Raw genomic sequence first — 19,187 nt, forward strand, 5'->3', positions numbered from 1 at the left:
CTTCTTGCAATGGAGGAAAGTTATTGGGTAAAAGTTCAACTTCTAAAAAGTGAACAGAAGAACGTTTATATATAATTTAACTATACTTATATTTATTAAAATAAATACAGCTTCGTTACGGACGCGAACTTGGAACAGTTTTCTAAAATTTATTAATGTTAATTGCGCGTCGTTAGATCCCCCGTTTTCGATCGGAGAACAACGCCGCTATGTACTTCCGAAATTCTACTTCCGGATTTCGAAGTCGGTGAACGTCGGCTCGGAGATTTCCTTCTCGTTACGAAACTGCACACTGTCGATCCGCGACTGTGGGCTTCCGGTGTAGCGAAGCCACTGCTTCCTGAAATTAAGAAGAGAAAAAAGAAAAAGAAAAAACCGACATTCGGCTTTCTCGATCGCTCGTTCATACGTTCGATTTATTCGTTCGCGGCTTACATCTCGTCTACTTGCGCCCTCTGCCCCTCCAGGTGGCCGACCACGGTACCGTTTGGGGTGTTCATGCACCATCCCTTCAGGTTCAGCTCCTTGCCACGTTTCTGCGTGTACTGTTATTGGCAAACGGACGAGACCTAAGTTTCTTTGGTAATACTTCCAGAGATTATTTTGGAAAGCAAATGGAATTGCATCGATGGTGTATTATTAATGCATATAAATTGAATTTGTAGGACGGAAAAATTATAAAGTTATCTATATTAATTCATTAAAAAAAAATTTTTTTTGGTTTTTTTTATAAACTTAAATTTTGAAAATATTTGTCGTATACATGTTGCGAAAAAGAGACTTTATTTTTTATAAAGTTTAATGATAAAACAAAAAGTATTTTGTGAATGTCAACGTACTTTTTATGTGAAAGGAGACAAAAAGAGAGAAAACTTTCGATTTCATACATCGAATTACCAATGGTAGGAAAAGAGCTTATAATGTCGGTAAGAAAGATGTGCGTTCATGTTCACGATAGATAAAACGAAACACATTTCAATCGAACACTCGACAGATGTCGCGGGGAGTTTCAAGGCTATACCGCTTGAATCGTCAATCGGCGTTTCCGGCAGCCTCAAATTATCGTCGGACCACCAGAATGCGCGCCGGTTTACTCACCTTCCTGAAGAAGACACCTTGAAAGGAGACAAGCACGATAATTAATGACATGTTCGACGAATAATTGACAATATAACTCAAAACGAATCACCGGATAAATACCTTGCACGACGCCGAAGACTTCGAAATCTACCGCGAGCATCCTTGACATTTCCGTCCCCTCTCCCGCCGAGCGCGGCAACTTCACGGGAAACGACGACAGAAACAGCAGACAAACGAGAAGGATGAATCTGGTCATTCGTACGTTCGACGCATTCGACACATTCGACGCGCTCGACGTCGAGGATTCGATGTGGAGACTGTTTGATCCAGATGTCGCTAGTTTGCGACGAGTCATGTACATACCCCATGTTCCGAAAATAAGCGACAAACTTGGTGACAGGCAATCTCTCTCTCTCTCTCGCTTTCTCTCTGTCTTTACTAAAATTGACCAAGTCGAATTACAGACGCGACAGTCTACCATAAACGCGATTCTACATAGGAATCAAGAACAAACAAAAATGATAAATAAATAACACTTTTAAATCAATATATAAGAAGATTGATTACACTTGACGCAGAAGTTGGTAATATATATAATGTATTGTATTTTGTTTATTATTATTGTATCTTAATTTCTATCATATTTGCCATTATTTTGCTATTGTGTTACTATTTTTGGTATTATATTTTGTTATGTTATATTAGATATATAATTTAGAGCTTCAACGTCAATGCAATCTTAGTTTTCAAACTTAATTTTAATTTAACTTTAATTGTTTTAAGATAACGCGGTGTAAATAAGAGCTCATGGAGGAATGAGTAAAAAGTTAAAGATATATATTATTGTGAATCAATCTTGATAAAAATATTTTATTGAAAATCTCTCTCAATTGACCCATTTCATTGAAATTCATTAAAATCATTAAAATCCATTGAAATTTATTAAAACTCATTTAATTCATTAAAATTTATTAAAATTTATTAAATGTATTTTATTGTTATTTAGCAAAAAAATAAATTTTATGAATTTTAATAAATCTTAAAGAACAACTTTAATAAATTTTAATAAATTTTAATTAATTTTAACGAATCTTAATAAATCTTAATGAAAAGGGGTCAATTGAGAGAGATTTTCAGTAAAATATTTTAGCAATATGTTTCCATCAGAGAAATCCATCTTATTTTAATTCCAGAAAAAGACAAAGAATAAGTTTCGAAAGAAAATCGAAATTAAAGTTAATCCACGTTGATAGAAACGCTGAACGTACTAAAATAACAAGACCATGTACAAATTGTTTTTTTTTTTTTTTTTAAGCGGCGACGCCGTCGCTCCCTCGCGGCCGCCCGGCGCGGCGGGCGAGCGAGCGGCGCGAACATAGCCGCGTATAACCGCGCGCGTATATGTGGCGCGCTTCGCGCCGGTCGCGCAGTCAGTCAGTGACAGTCAGTCTCGTCTGGTCTGCCGGACGGTTCGTATTTGTCGCGTTTCGTATGCGCATGTCTCTCGTCGCTTCTCATTCACCCCACGTCGATCCTCGCGCGAAGAATTCACCCGTCTCTCTCTCTCCCTCTCTCTCTCTCTCTCTCTCTCTCACAGGCGCCTACGAGATCCCACGCGTGGCAACAATCCTCGCTCTGCTCCGACACGATCGTCTCTCGCTCCGGACGTGCTATGACAGAGAGAGACGCGACGCGTCGCCCTGCGTCGTCGTCGTCGGCCGGCGGCGTCTCGTCTGCTGCTGCTGCTGCTGCCGCGCAAATCGCGTAAAGCGGGCAAGTCCGTCGTCGGTCGTCGCGTAGTGAGAATCGCTATATACGCGGCGTCGCTGGGGAGGACGTCGATGAGGGAGGTGTGTCGACGACGGCGCGCTCGAAACGTCGACGAGCGTCGCGGCGGATAATAATCGAGTAAACGCGACAAGGTGACGAAGGTAAGGAGGCAGCTTCGGTTTGACAGCTGACGGTCGAGCGACGTGAAGGGAGAGTAAGAGAGAAATAAAGAGAGATAGAGAGAGGAGCGGATCGTCGCCGTCGTCCGTCGTGTGCGTGTGGTGGCGTGCATGTGTGCGGGTACGGGCGGCGGACCACCCGGTGTTGAGGAGGACCACGGTGCGTTGACGACGACGACAACGACGACGACGACGCCGACGACGACGAGGAGGAGGACGGGGGGCGACGGACGACGCGCGGCGACACGATGACGGCGATCCTGATGTCCGTCGCGGAGCTGTCCAACATATTCTCGGTGCTCGCCGTGCTGATATGCTTCTGCGGGGTCCTGCTCTTCATCATGAGGTACGTAACGCGATGCCGTTGCATATGTATATACGTGTGCGTATATCTGTGTTTTATCTGTGCGCTATCTCTGTGTCCAACTTCTTCCTCGTCGACTCTCCTTTTCTGACGCGTCATTTTTGCGATTACCGAGCGCGGAGCAGGTGACAGTGACGGATCGCGAAGCCGGCGGCGATGCGCGCGGGATGCCTGCGGCAGCACCTGGGGCAGAGTCGTCGGTTGGGCCAGGTCGCGGAGTTTTTATCTCTGTAACAAAACTACGGGCTTCGTTGTCGTCGACGGCGACGAAATTCAGCGGAGAGGAAAACGCACGCGTTCTACAGTGTTTTATTCATATATATATATATATATATACAGGATGTCCCGAAGCACGTGGGTCAACGCTCGTATAAAAGGTAGTAGGGATCGAGATGAACGTAAAAGTCCAATATTGTCTTGGGTTAGGTCTATTAATTTTTCAAATTATGCAAATGAGAGCGCGCCGAGGGAAGAGCGCGCTCCGCTCGAGCCATAACACGGAAGGAAAAATCTATCGTGAATGTATGTTAAGCATACATAAGAATGTATGTTCATTAATTTACTGTTCACAATTACGATAGAAATTAATTAGATTATTTGCAGATTCTGTACGTTAATATCTCGATTATTGGTGGACCTAACCCAAGACAATATTGGACTTTTATGTTCATCTCGATCCCTTCTACCTTTTTGCGAGCGTTGATCCACATGTTTTCGAACGCCCTATCGTTTATTAATTATAATATTTATATACATGCTCATATGTTATCTTATACACACATTTGTTGTACGGCAAACAAACGCCGGCTTATCGAGCCCGTGGTTAACCGAGAGGGTTAGATTTGGCCGTAACACGGAAATCATGTAACATATTTTTGCGGGCTTATTTTTTTTTTTTTTTGCGCGCGTGCGTCTCGATCTGTTTTTCTTTTTCCTTTTCGCAAGTGACGTCATACACGTTGGAGACGCGAGGTTGCGTCAATCGAGGGACGTCACGTCTCGTACGAGTCTCGAGGAATCGCAACGAGCGGAACATTCAAGGAGGTGAACTCTCACGTATTTTATCCGTCTTGGAATTCGCGTGATACAATTCCACGAGAATTTCTCGCGATGGGAGGAGGGGGGGAGAGGGAGGGGGAGACAATCCACGCGGGTCGTCGTATCTCGCGGTTCGAACGGCGGAATTTGAATTCGTCGTCTTGGAAACGCGACCTTGAGCCTCGTTCCTCGTGACGAATTGGTTTTTCGACGGCGGAGACATCGGGCAGCCTTCGTCGCGGTGTATTTTTTTATCGGAAAATACGCGCGAACTCTATTCGAACACGAATCGAGTGAGATTCGACTCGATAGAGATTTAAATCTTCGCACCGAGCTGGAAAAAATGGTTGCAGTTGCCATAATGTGATGCTCATAATTTTTGCCCCCCCCCCCCCATTGTGTATTTATAGTTCATTTAACCATGAAGATTAGAGTTGTTTTACTGTTACGTTAATTTACTACGTAAATAGTAAGCGAATGTTAAATAGTTGTACTATTATTATGATTGTGTTTAGTATATAAAAATGTTTATTTTTTAAAATATCTATCCTGATTTTGTTGCATTAATATTTATTATAATTATCATAACATTAATATTTAGCATAAATGATCATATTTTCCGATAAAATTTTTTTTAAACATAATGTTACTATGAATATTACAGCAGCAATAATTGCTGAAATGACCTGTTGATCATAATTATTGTTATCATGCTATCATAATCAGAAATACCAAACTTTTCTCTCGGTGTGTGATTCGTATAAAAAAAATTATGCATCAAGATTGTTGATTTAGTTGATTTTATTGATTCGAACAAAGAAATTTTAATTTGACATCAAAAAACCTTGAAATATATCCATTATATTGCATTATTATGCAACGCATACATTAGAATTTTTTTTTTCTAACCCCGCATTGAAAGGTGAGGATTGCGAATTCGAGATATGAATTTATTATCATCATCAATCAGAACGAAGCTGATTAAAATTTAAATTTATTCGGTCTGTGCAAGTCTTTGCTTATCTAGGACAGGCTTGAACCCGTGTGGAATTCTATCGATCCTATTCTGATTCATTGAATTCTAATTTTATTATAATTTCATTCAATTTCAATTGAAGATTGAGAACTGTGAGATGAAAATTAGAATGTTATCAATCGAACAATTTTAAATAATAAAAAAATACAGAACGACGTATGAAGATACAACTAACTAAAGATGAGGCTTATTCACAGCTAGATCTTAACGTTGGCGTTTTATAATTGTGTATACACTTTACTTTCGGAATTTTGTAATACACTTTAAAATATTCCTTAAATTACCTTGAAAACCCAATTTCTTAATTGAACGAGAACAACGACATCGCAAGGTTAAATTGATATAGTTTAATAATAAGAAGCATCTACTATGCAAATAAGAATCTCTTCTTCCGTATTCTCAAATACCGTAAAAATACGTGAGGAATTCGTCTCAGAAAATGACACTCCGGGGATCGAATAAATAATTTTAACGAGCGTTCTTCTAATTGCGGTTGAATCCTGATTTTAAAGGGGAAATTCTAATTTCGAAAACATCGAGGTCACTCAGTCACATTAAAACGTGGAGGAGAGATGTGGCAATGCGTTAAAACCGGAGAAAGATTATTTTATCCGATTGATTTGTAATTCGTTCCGAAGAGCGCCGACGACGAAATTACAAATTCAAGAGGGACGCCGTATAAATCCGTCAAACGAGGACCCGTTAAAAAGCGCCGCGCTTTCAAAGCGGTTTTTGTCTTCTGCATATCGCACGTATTACCGTACTGCTTTGTAATATTTGACGGATCTTTTGTAACGGCCGGGACTCGGCTGGCAAACGGGTTGGCATAGGCTCCGGAAGCGATAAATGACGTCACGCAGCTACGCCTCGGCGGATCATCGTCAGCGGTGATTGATGAAGATGTGTATGCGGATATACGAGTTAAAACCGACCGAGGCAGTGACCGTCATTGATCGCTCCGCGTGGCGACGATCCGATCCGGGTGAGCCGCGATTACACAAGACGAGAAAAACACGCCGATTGAGAGAACGTGGCAGTGAGCGCCGGAAAGGCATCGGTAAAGAGCCCCGCGTTCAATGCCCGAGGGCCTCCGTTCCGCGTAGCGTACCCAGTAATCTCTCTCTCTCTCTCGCCAACCTGGCTGCGACCTGAATGTGGCTGATCTTTCGCGGAAAGCGCATCCAACGCTTTGCGTGGAACGATATAATCTAATCGACTTCAATTCCAGCTCAACTCGCTCTTTATCCTTTTCTAATTGTTATAATTCTAGAAGAAAATAAGGAGTAAATTGAACTGATGTTAAAGTTAGTTTTACAAATTAACTAGAGTTAGACGGTGAGGAATGAGAATGTTAATGTCCAGTTTCATCAATGTAGATTAATATTTTATCTTTTTACAGAGTTCTAATAATTAAAGAAAGATGAAAGATAATCTGAACCGAGATTAAAGTCAACAGAAGTCTCTAGTCAATTTTTTTTAAGTGTAAAAACGTTGATGTTTGTTTTCTTCAATGTATATTAACCTTAATCTTGGTTCAGCTTACTCTTTATCTTTTTACAGAGTTCTAATAATTAAAAAAAAGATGAAAGACAAACTGAACCGAGATTAAAATTAATTTGCAGAAACCTATAGTCAATTTTTAAGAGTAAAACGCTGACGTCCATTTTCACCAATGTAAATTAACTTTAATCCCGACTCAAATCGCTCTTTAGCTTTTCCTAATTATTAGAACTCTAGAGAAAGATAACGAGTGGATTGAACCGAGATTAATCTACAGATTAACTAATCTAAACTTTAGCGCTGAGGAATGAAACGCTCACGGTGCCCATTGTTATCCATAGATAGTAGATTATCTTTAATTTAACTTAATTCACTCTTCATCCGTTTCTAACTCTTGGAACTCTGCAGTGAAAGATAAAAAGTAAATTGAACCGAGATTAAAGTTTAATCTATATCGATAAAAACGGACGTTTAGTCATTTGTTCTTCGCGAAATGTCGTTTATCGGGAAGAGTGGCATATTGGTAGACGGATAAACCATCTCTCTCGGTCGCGACGCTTTCCGAGCATAACGAAATTACGCATAAACGAACGTCCTACTCCGTGCGAAATGGTATTTCCTGTCGCGATATCTGTACATCTCGAAAGACACATGGAGGGGGGCGGGGGGAAGGAAGTAATAAAGGACCGAGGGAGCAAAGAGTAATCTTTCGCGAGACGCGAATTACACGATTCTAGCGATCGAGTATGCATTTTATTTTTTTCGCTCTCTCTCTCTCTCTCTCTTTCTCACTTTCTTGCGGCTCGGCCGAGAGGTTTCGAGAGTCGCGGTGATTTAGACAGAGTCGACAGCGCGACGCTCTCCGAGTTCCGCTCTTCGAGACGACGACGACGACGACGACGGCAACGGCAACGACAACGACGACGGTACAATGAGCGATAAGTATCTCTGATTTTCTCGAGTGACGCAGCCACTTTCGTGCTCGAAAGTAGGCACGAAAGAGTCTCGAAAGTTAAGTCGCGCTATTTGTAAATCGTGAAACTCCTCGCAATTGCGAGCAGCAAATTTCCCCCTCCCCCCTCCCCCACCTCCTCGTTGTCGTCGTCGTCGTTGTCGTCCCGTGCTCTTCCTCTTTTCCGCGTTTTCGCAAATCGCCGCGACGTCGAATCCGGACGAGGAGGAGGCTGCCTAACGACGATTAAAGTGCGCGTCGTCATCCGTTTCTCGCATTTCGCCGTTGAGCTGAATTTTATAACTCGGACTCTTGAACCGTGTTTTACGACGAGATTCGCAACGCAAGACGCCAAAGATTGCTTCATCAGAATGGTAGCCATTAATATCGCGAGGCCGTCAGTAGTGTTTTTCGTGTACATAAGAAGGGGAAATTGCGTGTCGTAAGGCAAGCGGGATATTTTACATATATCGCGTTAAATTAACATTATTATTTTACGAAAACGACTTCTACGAAACTTCTGCACTGGGAAATCCAGCAGTTTTAATCGGGGGAAAAAAAAACGTTCAAGCAGTTTATCCGATTGATTTTGAATGGATTTCGGGCTATTCGATGAAATGAAAGATGTCTTTAGCCGATGAAACATACTTTCCGATGAAATATGAACGGATAATGAGGTGTGATTTTTATTTATCCGTTTAAATTCATATGGAATATAATCGGACATTGTACTTGATCGGATAAAAACAAAGTATTTTATCCGATCTAATGTATTACATTCGATTAAAATATATCCGATAAAATTTGATTCCCGTTCGCAAGTCCGATAAAATATATACGTGCGCATATTTCGGTAGCTGCGTGCGCGCCATGCAGACGTGCACGAGCGCCACGAGCCTCTACATTGTCGATACAGCGTGTGTATGAGTGTGTGTGTGTGTGTGTGTGTGTTGCAGTATTGTGTTATTGTGTACTTGAACGTTATAAGCAGAAGCGAGCCTATAAAAATGAACACGAACAGAGATATCGATACACTTAGATCTGTTCTTGAAGAACTAACAAAAGGACATAACTTACAAAAACGGTTTTATATAATATGTCAATCTTTTTTTGTTCAGCTCTATATACTTCACCAACTCATAAACGTTTGCGTTAAATATCAGTTGCGTTAAATATAGTTTGAATAAATTTTTTAAAATTATTTATGAAAATATTTAATGGGAAAATTTTCCGATCATAAATTATAGGTTTATTGATCGGATATAATATAATCGCACTATCCGTTTAATAAGTAACAAACGGATATTTTAAATCAAATATTTTCTAATCGGAACTTTTTGATCGGTCATTTTTCATCGGTTTTTTTTTCCGATTAAAGGAATCGGTAATATACTTTCGTTACTTTTTAAACGGATTTTCCAATCAAATTTAAAATTTTTTCTGAGTGTGCGATTCTTCGTCGCGTCACCGGTGGATTTCCGAAGAGATTAATGAGAAAATCGCTGTAGAATTATTAACAATTCTCACACATCGGGTATGGCGTTGCGAGAACATCGCACGGTGTGAATTTCATACCTTCAAGGACAGAGAGTCGCGTTGTGTGACTCGGCGTAAAAGGATTATTAATGCAATGAAATTTGTAACGTCCCCGACGTCGCTGTAAAAAGTTTCTTAAATCGGAGAAAACGCTTCCAAAACGCGTGTCGGACGGTAAATAACATTTCGGCTTTTAGTGTTTTAAGTCAGAACACCGCTTAAAATTATAATTTTTTAATATTTAAAAAACGGAGATAAAAAATTAAACATTTAAGAATCTTAACACTTTGTACATGCACTGAGAAAAAAAATGTTGATTTGACAAAATTTTCCAACTGAATTAAAATTTTGTCAGTTCAAGAATTTTTGCATTTAACTTAAATGCACAAATTTCAATTCAAGTATTTATATAATTAATTGGAATATATAAATACTCGAATAGATAAAATTTAATTCAGTTGGAAAATTTAATCAAACTTACAACATTTTTTTCTCAGTGTGTGATTCGATAACTTTGTTTTGCGGATTGCTTTTTAAACAATAATTTTTTTAGATAAATAATTATGCTGAGAGAAACACTAGTGTTTGTGACTATAATTGCATAATAAAATAATTATATTTTGAAGCTCAATTTTTATAGTTATTATTGCTAATCAACAAAAATTGAGATGTTCTTTCCTTGATTATTGCTAATGTTGGTAGTAATAATCTTATGTTTATTCTACTAACTATGTAAAGACTTTTTATGATAATTTGTGATCGTTAAATATCAATGTAAAATATTAAGATATGAATGGTAAACATAAAAAATTCATAATTATGAAAAATATATACTTTTTTAGTATTTGTTTACTTACTTATAGTAGTAATAATAATTATAATAGCTATAATTTGCATGATTAAAATATAATTTTAAATTATATGATTGATATTACGCGCTATATAAATAGCTATAAATTATGATAATTACAATAATTTTTCTCTCTTAGTATACACAAATATTTTCTAGAAATGTTAAAGTATACGTCATTGAGGAATTTTTTTATATCTAAAAGAGCAATGGAAATTAATTCAGAACATTGACAATAAGATAAAAAAATGGTAGCAATTACCATAGTTTAACTGTAATAGATAGTCTTTTTCAATGTCAAATGTATAACTGTTTTAATCGTGTAAATTATAACTGTCAGCTATTGCTACTACGTAAATAGTAAGTGAATATTAAACAATAATTACATTCGCTGCAATTATGGTTGCATTCACTACGTAGAAATGTTTTTTTACCGTTGACGTCTCTCTGTTGATTTACTGCATTAATACATGAAATTATACATGTAATTTATAGTAAAATTTTATTAGTTGGTAAAATTATAAACACGAAGTTATTATTATAATATTATAATACTAGTGCAAAGTTTGAAATCAAACTTTTTTATTTTTAGTAAATCCGCGAGAGAAAAAAATAGTTGTAATAATATTACTATAATTTACAATCACTTTTTGTCCCAACCATATAAATTATAGTTTGTTTAAACTGCATTAAAATTCTTGTAATCATAATTTGGTCTATATAACTTATGATATGATTGCCATAAGCAAAATGGAGATTTTTTATTATATAGTAAGTTGTATCATAAAACAATCACTATAAGCATATGATTATTATTATCAATATTATATAAAAATGATATTCCTTACTACTTACGATTATTTCACTGTGCAATTATAATTATAAATATCATACATTATTTTCTCAGTGTGAAGATTTTGCTTTCGATCATCAGATTCACGCGGGTGTCTAGCGAGTCTGACACTGACTGCCGAAAAGAGACCTCGTCCGGTCCTAATTACTCGCGATCCGGTTGGCCAAAGTTACTTTTGTCACAGCGGACCACGTGTGCAAACCCTCGCGTCTCAAGGCCGCAAGGTCACTGACAGCCCAGGTCGGTTTTGAACTCTACTCTCGATCGGCGGACAAGAGCCGGTCGCCTGCATGTTAATCGTATCGGTTAACTGTTAACGTATCTGTATTTAATATTTGCCCGGTGTGTCAATTGTCTCCGCGCCTCGTCATCGATAGTTCTGCAGCGCAAAATTTAAACCGCTGGCCGCTATGTTAATCGCGTGTCCGATTCCGTTGATCGGAAGCCTCGCCGAAATTGGCGCGTGGTAACCTTCGACGGGACCGCTTTTGTGTGACGTTCCTTTTCTTTTTCTTCACGTTTTCTCGATTGACCTACTAACAAAGCGACGATCTACGGGGATATTCGCGACGATTTGCATTTTTTTTTTTCGGCTTCTCCCAGAATCGGTTAGTTGGAATTTTAGAATCGAAAGTAAGAATTATCTTTCGTTGCGATCAAAGCGAGAAACGCTCTGTTTCACAATAATAACTTTGTTCTCTTAATTTCCACAGCTAAAAAAATTAACATCCTCGTTTGGGAAAATCTCGATTAAAAAAAATGTTGTATTGTAACTATAAAAAATATGTTGTATTGATAGAAAAATATGTTGTATTTGTAACTATAACCGCATAGTAAAATAATTATAGTTAGGAATATCATTTTTTATAATAATCATTACTATAATATTGATAAAAATAACTATACGCTTATAGTAATGTTTATAGTGATTATTTTATAGTACACACGGAGAGAATTTTCTCTTAAAAATTACCCTGAAAATCGTGGTAATTGTGAGACAACGTAAACCTTGGAAAATTTTACCATACTTTTAATAAAATTTACAAAAAATTAGTAAAGTTTAGTAAAATTTTAAGAAAATTTGGCTAAGTTTTAGTAAATTTTGTTAGAAGTATAGTAAAATTTACTAAAACTTAGCCAAATTTTCTTAAAATTTTACTAAACTTTACTAAATTTTTGTAAATTTTATTAAAAGTATGGTAAAATTTTCCAAGGTTTACGTTGTCTCACAATTACCACGATTTTCAGGGTAATTTTTAAGAGAAAATTCTCTCCGTGCACTGAAAAAAAATTTACTAGATTGAAATAAATATTTCTTCAAATTGTATCAAGCAGAAGTTTTGTAAAAAATAAGTAATATTTATTTCAAATAAGATAATATTTTCTATAATGTAGAAAATAAATATTATTTATTTTTTTACAAAACTTCTTGGTACAATAAAAAAAATATTTATTTCAATCTAGTAAATTTTGTTTTCAGTGCACACCTTACCGCATTAAAGTTTTTCTTTTCGATCATGGCGACCATATCATAAGTTGCGTAGACCAAAATTATGATGAGAACTTTAATATAGTTGAAACAAACTATAAATTATATTGAATAACTATAAAAATACGGTTGGCTCCAAAAATGACTAATTAAATTAAATTAGTTATATTATGGTTACCGCGACAAGAAAAATTTCTTCCCTCGGTGCAAGTATTTTTAATTAGCGATGAGGACTGAGGTGATGAAAAGCTTAATCGACAAATCGTGCGCCGCGGTAGTTTTGTCAGAGATTCTAGAAGTAATGAAGGATAGGTCTAATGATCTCAACATTCCACCATTCTTACTAATACTAACTATTAAATATCCTTAATTGTCAGATTAATTTGTCAGATTGAAACGTGGGGAAGCTTAAATTGACCGACAAATCCCGTATACCGGTAATAGCGTGGATTCGGCTGTACGGATCCATCAATCTCCTTCGGCTTATCACCGACGGATCGTTCTGAACGGCGCGTTCTGTCTGAATGTTCGCAGGAACATGATGGTGCTGCGCGTCCACGGCGACGACCTGATGTTCGGCGGCGGCGGCGGCGTGATAACGCATTCGCCGCGCATACCGCAAATGGAGATGATGAAGGTCCACATTCCCTTCACCTTCAAGCTCCACGAGAGCTTCAAGAGCACGTACGCCGGTAAGTTCTCCTCCTCCTTCTCTTCCTCCGTCGCTGTTTCTTCACGCTTCTTCTCCGCGCTGTCCACGCACGTTGGGTTTTTCTCTCTCTCTCTCTCTCTCTCTCTCTCTCTCTCTCTCTCTTTTTCTTGATCTTTATTATATATTCATGTATCATCTAGACGCTGGGTCAACCGCGACGGCCGACGCCCGCTGTGATTTATAACTGTTTGCTTAGCTCGCGGCGCATGACTCGTAACAAATTTTTATGCCGTTTTCTTGACTCAGCGTCCATGTTTTCCGTGAAAACCGCAAACGTGGAAGGCGCGATAGACACGTGGGATTAAGGAAAAGCGACTTGGGGATTTTCCTTTTATTTTACAGCGTCGTTTATAAACAGGCGGCAAGAGGATTTTCTTAATTTTAAGAGGAAGTTGCGAGAGATAGATTTAGCAGCAAATATTCTTAATTTTTATAAGGATACATAAACAAGGTGAGAAATAAGTAAGGATTGTATAGGAAATCCAAAACGTATATTAATATAAAGACGATAGTAAACGAGTGTGCAACTTTTGAATAAAGTTTCCTGTGAACAAGTACGTAAGAGTTCAGTCAGGTTCAGTTAAGCAAGTAGATTTCGTGTGGATAGGTGATTAATTTGTAAACCGAGTCTTTTCTTAGCATTATAATGCTTGGAATAATAAATGCTATTCTGTAAGACGGGATTGTATAGTATTTACTTTGGGACTAATTTTAATTAAAAGAAAATGACCTGATTTTCGCCGATCACGAAGGTGAAATGTAAAAGCAAACTGATAAAAATTATACATACATTGTATACACTGTAAGTTTTTAAAGAAAAAAAAAAGAATAGACCTGCAGTTTTTAAATTTCGACAGTTTCTAGCTGATATTGCGGGTTATGTACCAAGCTTGATGACAAAGCTTGATAGTAATGCAAATGTGACGGTAAAAAGAGCGTAAAAAAAAACAAGCGCGTTGAGCAACGGACTCCTACAAGAAATTTTTGTGCCCGCGTTCTGCGTTAGAAGGGAAACTTCGTCCTGGCGGAGTTACTAAATAATATTCGCCGCGATAATTTCGCACGATTTCGTCACGCATTGTGCAATCGTGACGCCCGTCGAAAATGAAATGAAAAAAAAAAAATCGCAACTCTCTATAATTAGGCAACGAGCCCCGGGAAAAATGTACGGTTTGCGTAAAAGGAGTGGATTCTTTCGCGGGCAAGCCCCTATCAAGGGGACGAATTGGCCGTGTACGCTGAAAAAGTAGTTTGGCAATAGCCGTCAAACGAGTGGAACGATTAAACATTTGATCGACTATAAATTATTCTATTCTGAATATTTATAGCAAATGCTACCAAACGGTACACTGAGAGAAAAATGTCGAAGTATACTGAGAACCAAAATTCTCCGATATTTATTTGTTATAAAAAAATTTATTTGTGAAAACGAAATACATATTTCTAGGAGATGGATCTCATGTTTCTTATTAATTAGTTTATTTCTTAGGAATAAGTTTTTTTGAAGTAAAACATATACTAATTTCCCATAGAAAAATTTTAATTATTTTTCTCTAATAAATGGTTTATTTAAATAGGGCAAATTAAATGTTTTATTTCTAGTAAATAAATTATTTATTTTTACGCACACTGGATGTTATCTCTTTAAATAAGGTATATTTCACAGAAATATATATTTCAGAAGTGTATTTCACAGATTATTTTTCCGAAATGTATATTTCGTTTTTACAAATAAATTTTTTTATAACAAATAAATATCGAAGAAAGCGTCACAAGAAATATTTGGTTCTCAATACTTCGACATTTTTCTCTCAGTGTACCGTTATATTTCTGTTTTATTATTTAGGAGAATAAAATCATTCCTTTGTCCTCTTCCCTTTTAATTTTGTATTTTTGAAAAAGAAAAAATGTCTTAATTATCTGAATCTTGAATTGGCGTTATTTCACTCGACGTTCGTTGACTGTTGCCGAACTCTCTTTTTGTCTTTCCCCCCTGCGGAAAGAGACGGCATGACGGAATAGCCGGTCGGTGTTACTTGCGCCCGATCGCGGCGCAAAGTGGGTTATCTTGATAATGCGCGCGCTCGTAACGAGAAGAAAAAGACGAGAGCGTCAGGTGTAATTGGCATGCCAGGTGACAGCGCGAACACCGGCTGAATTACGAAACGCGCCACCTTGACCGCACCGCCGGTGTTGTCGCAGAGTCGGGTCACTGCGAGTCGCTTGACTTTTATCGGCCGTCATTAATCGCGTCCTTTGCCGAGATCCGCCTTCGCCGCTTTTTTTTTTCTCGCTCTCCCGCGTCGTTTCCTCGCCACGGCCTCGCCCTCTCGGATTTTCCACGTCTTTCCGATGCGCTTGGCCGGAGGACCTGTTGTTGTTGCACAATCGGCACCAGGTGTACCTTGACCCACGCATGATTTCCAATCGTTCGATTCGAATGAAAAAAACCCGGCAAAAGAATATTTTAACGTTGTACATCGGGAAAGGAAAAAGAGTTCGGTAACAGCTACCAAATGTCGAGGGACATAATGTCAATTGAATGTTTGAATATAAGAAGTAATTTGACTTTTCTATTATCACAAATATGACAGGGCCAACGTTTGATTACTTTCGGTTACATCAACCGAACGGTGGTTCACCGAGAAAAAAACTTTTTGTGGCCAAAACAAAAGGAGGGATAGCTAAGAGGGGACAGTTACCATTGCAAATCATTTGTTATTTTAAGAAACATATTGTCTGAGATACAAATCACATTTGTTCACTTAGAGTTCAATGACTACAACAGCGAATCAAACGTAACGAATCATTTGTTCTCACAACAGAGTTATTTGCTGCCCCACCATCAGGAAATCGTTGGCTACCGTAGCTTCTGCCTTTGTTGATTTAACAAAAATAATTCTCCCGGTGCTTTAAGTGGTTTTATTACTGCATTTAAGTCGGTTATTACCAAACTTTTTTTTTCCAATGCGATTCGAAGTTTCGAAACGTATTTATTACGATTTCCCATCATTATCATTAGCGCGGCTTTTTCCTTCGCTCGAGTTGCGAGAGCTCAAATTTATAATTCCTCTCGCTCTCTTTCGTCCTTCCGTACGTATACGATACGAAATACGTACGAAAAAAGAGTTTGGCAATAACAATCGGGCCCAGGTGTAATTATCAGGCTACGATAATATTTTTTCAGCTAAACGTTTGGTTGATGTAACCAGATATTTATACAGAGAAGAACATATCATTTCTACTGTTAAGGAAAACGATTGCTCAATTTACTGTTTTCTTTTAGCAAGCAACGGTTATCTTCAACGGGGAATGTTTTCTTGATAATTGTCTTATAAGATGCACTCATCATTTAATATTTACTCAAAGTAAACGTCTGCGTGCACACAAAATATGCTTGAATTAAATATTACTTATTTCAAATATTTCGTAAGTTCAGATATCAAAAGAAAATAACTAAATACCGAGTAATCGCTTTTTTTTTTAGCGCGGCGGTGTAATAATATTTAGTAATTGTTTGGTTACTCTTGATATAATTATTGAATATTTGATTGTACGAATCGAACATCTAATTGAAACTTAATTATTTCGTCAAAGCTTAATTATTATTATTGATTATATTAAACCAAACTCTTTTTTTAGCATATTGAGAAACGAGAAGAAAACAAATTGGGTCAAATTGCGTCGATTTAAAGATAAAATTAATATAATCGTCCGCCGGATCGGGTTATGTAACACACCGAATCATATTATACGGTGTCCTAAAAAAAAAAGAAGAAGAAAAAACCCAAGACTTTATCGAGGAAAGAAACACTTCGTGAACAACCTCACGGTCACTCACGAGAGCGGAATTCGAAAACGCCGATCGCCCTTGATTCGTAGCACGAAGCTCGATTCCGTGAAAGCATCTCGACATTCAATGTTCGAAGTACATTGACAGATAAAAAAAAAGTAATCGATTCCGAGCTACGACTCGTATCTCCCCGTCCCTCCCCTCCCCCCCTGTCGAGAAATAATTTCGCTCGCGATTATGCGTCGTGTCAATCTCTGCATTTAAGGCGGCAAAAAAAAAGTCTCCGATTACGAAACCTCCGATTACAAAAATATAGGTCTTACCGATTACCGCGGCATTACTGCTATTATATCATTGAATACCGATATTACAAAATAAGACTGATTCGCCAGTGTATGCCTGATGTTTCACGTAAGGACTGGGGGTAACTTTCCTTCACGTCATTTCTCTTTTACAAGATACACATCAAAATATGGGCAAATTCGATTAACTTAACGGTATCAATAGTACATACGTACGTGTTCTCTCAATGGATTGATACTGTATACAAAAAGTTATGTATACACGGAAAGAAAAGTTGTTGATTTGAGATTAAATTTTATAACATGATTAAATTCCTTTAATTTAATTATTTGTGTATCTCAATCAAATATGTAAATATTTAAATTGAAGTTCAAGTATTTTATGCATTTAAGTTAATTGCATAAATACTTGAACCGAAGAAATTTAATCTAGTTGAAAAATTTAGTCAAATTAACTTTTTTTTTAGTGTATGTAACTGCCGACGTTACTCCGCTTTATATTAATCGACTTTTGTTTCAATTATTACATAAACTCGCAAGGAATATATATACATATTCTTATATTAATATGATTACATATTATTATCACAATCGTATAGTAAACTATTATTATCTAATTTTATCGTCACAAATACCTTACCGGTATGATACATAACAATATACAGAGTGTCTCTAAATTCACGAATCAGTATATTAAGAAAGTTTTCGAAAAATAAAGTTCTAAAATAACTATTTGTAAATTTTTATTTTAAACAGTAGTTTTTGATAAAAGGGTTTAGAGTTGATGTATCGCAAATTACATTGAAAAAAGAATTTGATAATAGGTATTAAACGTTAAATGAAATATTATCAATTAAATATTCAGTTGATATAATTAAAAATAATTTTACTTTTCTAAATATAATATTTAATAAATCTTACTGAATTTGATTATAATTGCTAAATATTAAGAAAAGTGATATTACTTTTAGTTATACTGATCAAATATTTAATTTGCATTATTTCACTCAACATTTGGCAGCTATTACCAAATTCTTTTCAATGTATACTTAGAATACATTTAGTCGCACATGCAGTAATATTAGCATGACAGGTTGTCTAAATGTAGTTTGTGATTAGCCAACTTAAAATTTTTTTATCCCAAAAATTCTTTGAAACAAAAAATTACAAATAACTATTTTACTGAATTTTTCTTGCTATATTATTTTAATTCGGAGTATGCATTTTGAAAACTCTTTACAATTGATAATTTTCAAACTGTTTTCAATCTTTGCCTAAATTTAATTTCTCATTCAAGGTGCAAATTAATCTTACCTGAATACAATATATCCTCATTAATATACAATTTAAAAATACAAATTAAGGTCGTTGCATCAGCCACCGAACAATCACTGCTATAAATAACTTAAGAGAACTATTAAAAGAACAAAACTTCAAAATAAAATGCAAATTAAATGATATTTTCTGGAATAATAATAAGTTGATTATTCCGATGAATGTTTTAAACATGAAATAAAGTTGAGATTACTGCATTCGATCTGCAGCGGATCTTGGTGCTAAATTTTTTTGTAAACTTTAATATTGCCAGCTCGCAAACTGCGCGCCGACACTTTTGTCAGTCTTGGAACACAAATACTAGGTAGATATCGTCGCCCAGAAGCATCTCTGATGCATCTTTGAAGCATCTTCCCTTTCTCAAAAAATTTCCCGATATTTTCTCGATCTAATTTTCA

At 36.9% G+C, this 19,187-nt stretch overlaps 2 protein-coding genes across 3 annotated transcripts in view; one reads left to right on the forward strand and one right to left on the reverse strand.

Moving 5' to 3' along the window:
* Nucleotides 1-72: 72 nt before the first annotated feature.
* Nucleotides 73-1,336, reverse strand: LOC105838963 (acylphosphatase-1). Its single transcript, XM_012684926.2, has 4 exons — nucleotides 1,201-1,336; nucleotides 1,099-1,115; nucleotides 436-545; nucleotides 73-340 (listed from the first exon to the last, which is right to left on the reverse strand). The coding sequence occupies exons 1-4, from the start codon at nucleotides 1,334-1,336 to the stop codon at nucleotides 226-228; spliced, it is 378 nt and encodes a 125-aa protein (XP_012540380.1). The 3' UTR covers nucleotides 73-225.
* Nucleotides 1,337-2,479: 1,143 nt separating this feature from the next.
* The window catches only part of LOC105839339 (cell growth regulator with RING finger domain protein 1), a 36,431-nt gene continuing 19,723 nt past the window's right edge, over nucleotides 2,480-19,187 (forward strand). The window contains exons 1-2 of one of the 2 annotated variants that reach the window (XM_036286961.1): nucleotides 2,480-3,375; nucleotides 13,182-13,339. In XM_036286961.1, the coding sequence (XP_036142854.1) occupies nucleotides 3,278-3,375; nucleotides 13,182-13,339 (256 nt within the window). In that variant the 5' untranslated portion in view covers nucleotides 2,480-3,277. The remainder of the gene's footprint in view (nucleotides 3,376-13,181; nucleotides 13,340-19,187) is intronic. The other variant, XM_012685585.3, reaches the window with a different exon arrangement.

Source organism: Monomorium pharaonis, chromosome 5 (assembly GCF_013373865.1).
Source record: "Monomorium pharaonis isolate MP-MQ-018 chromosome 5, ASM1337386v2, whole genome shotgun sequence".
Lineage (NCBI taxonomy): Eukaryota > Metazoa > Arthropoda > Insecta > Hymenoptera > Formicidae > Monomorium > Monomorium pharaonis.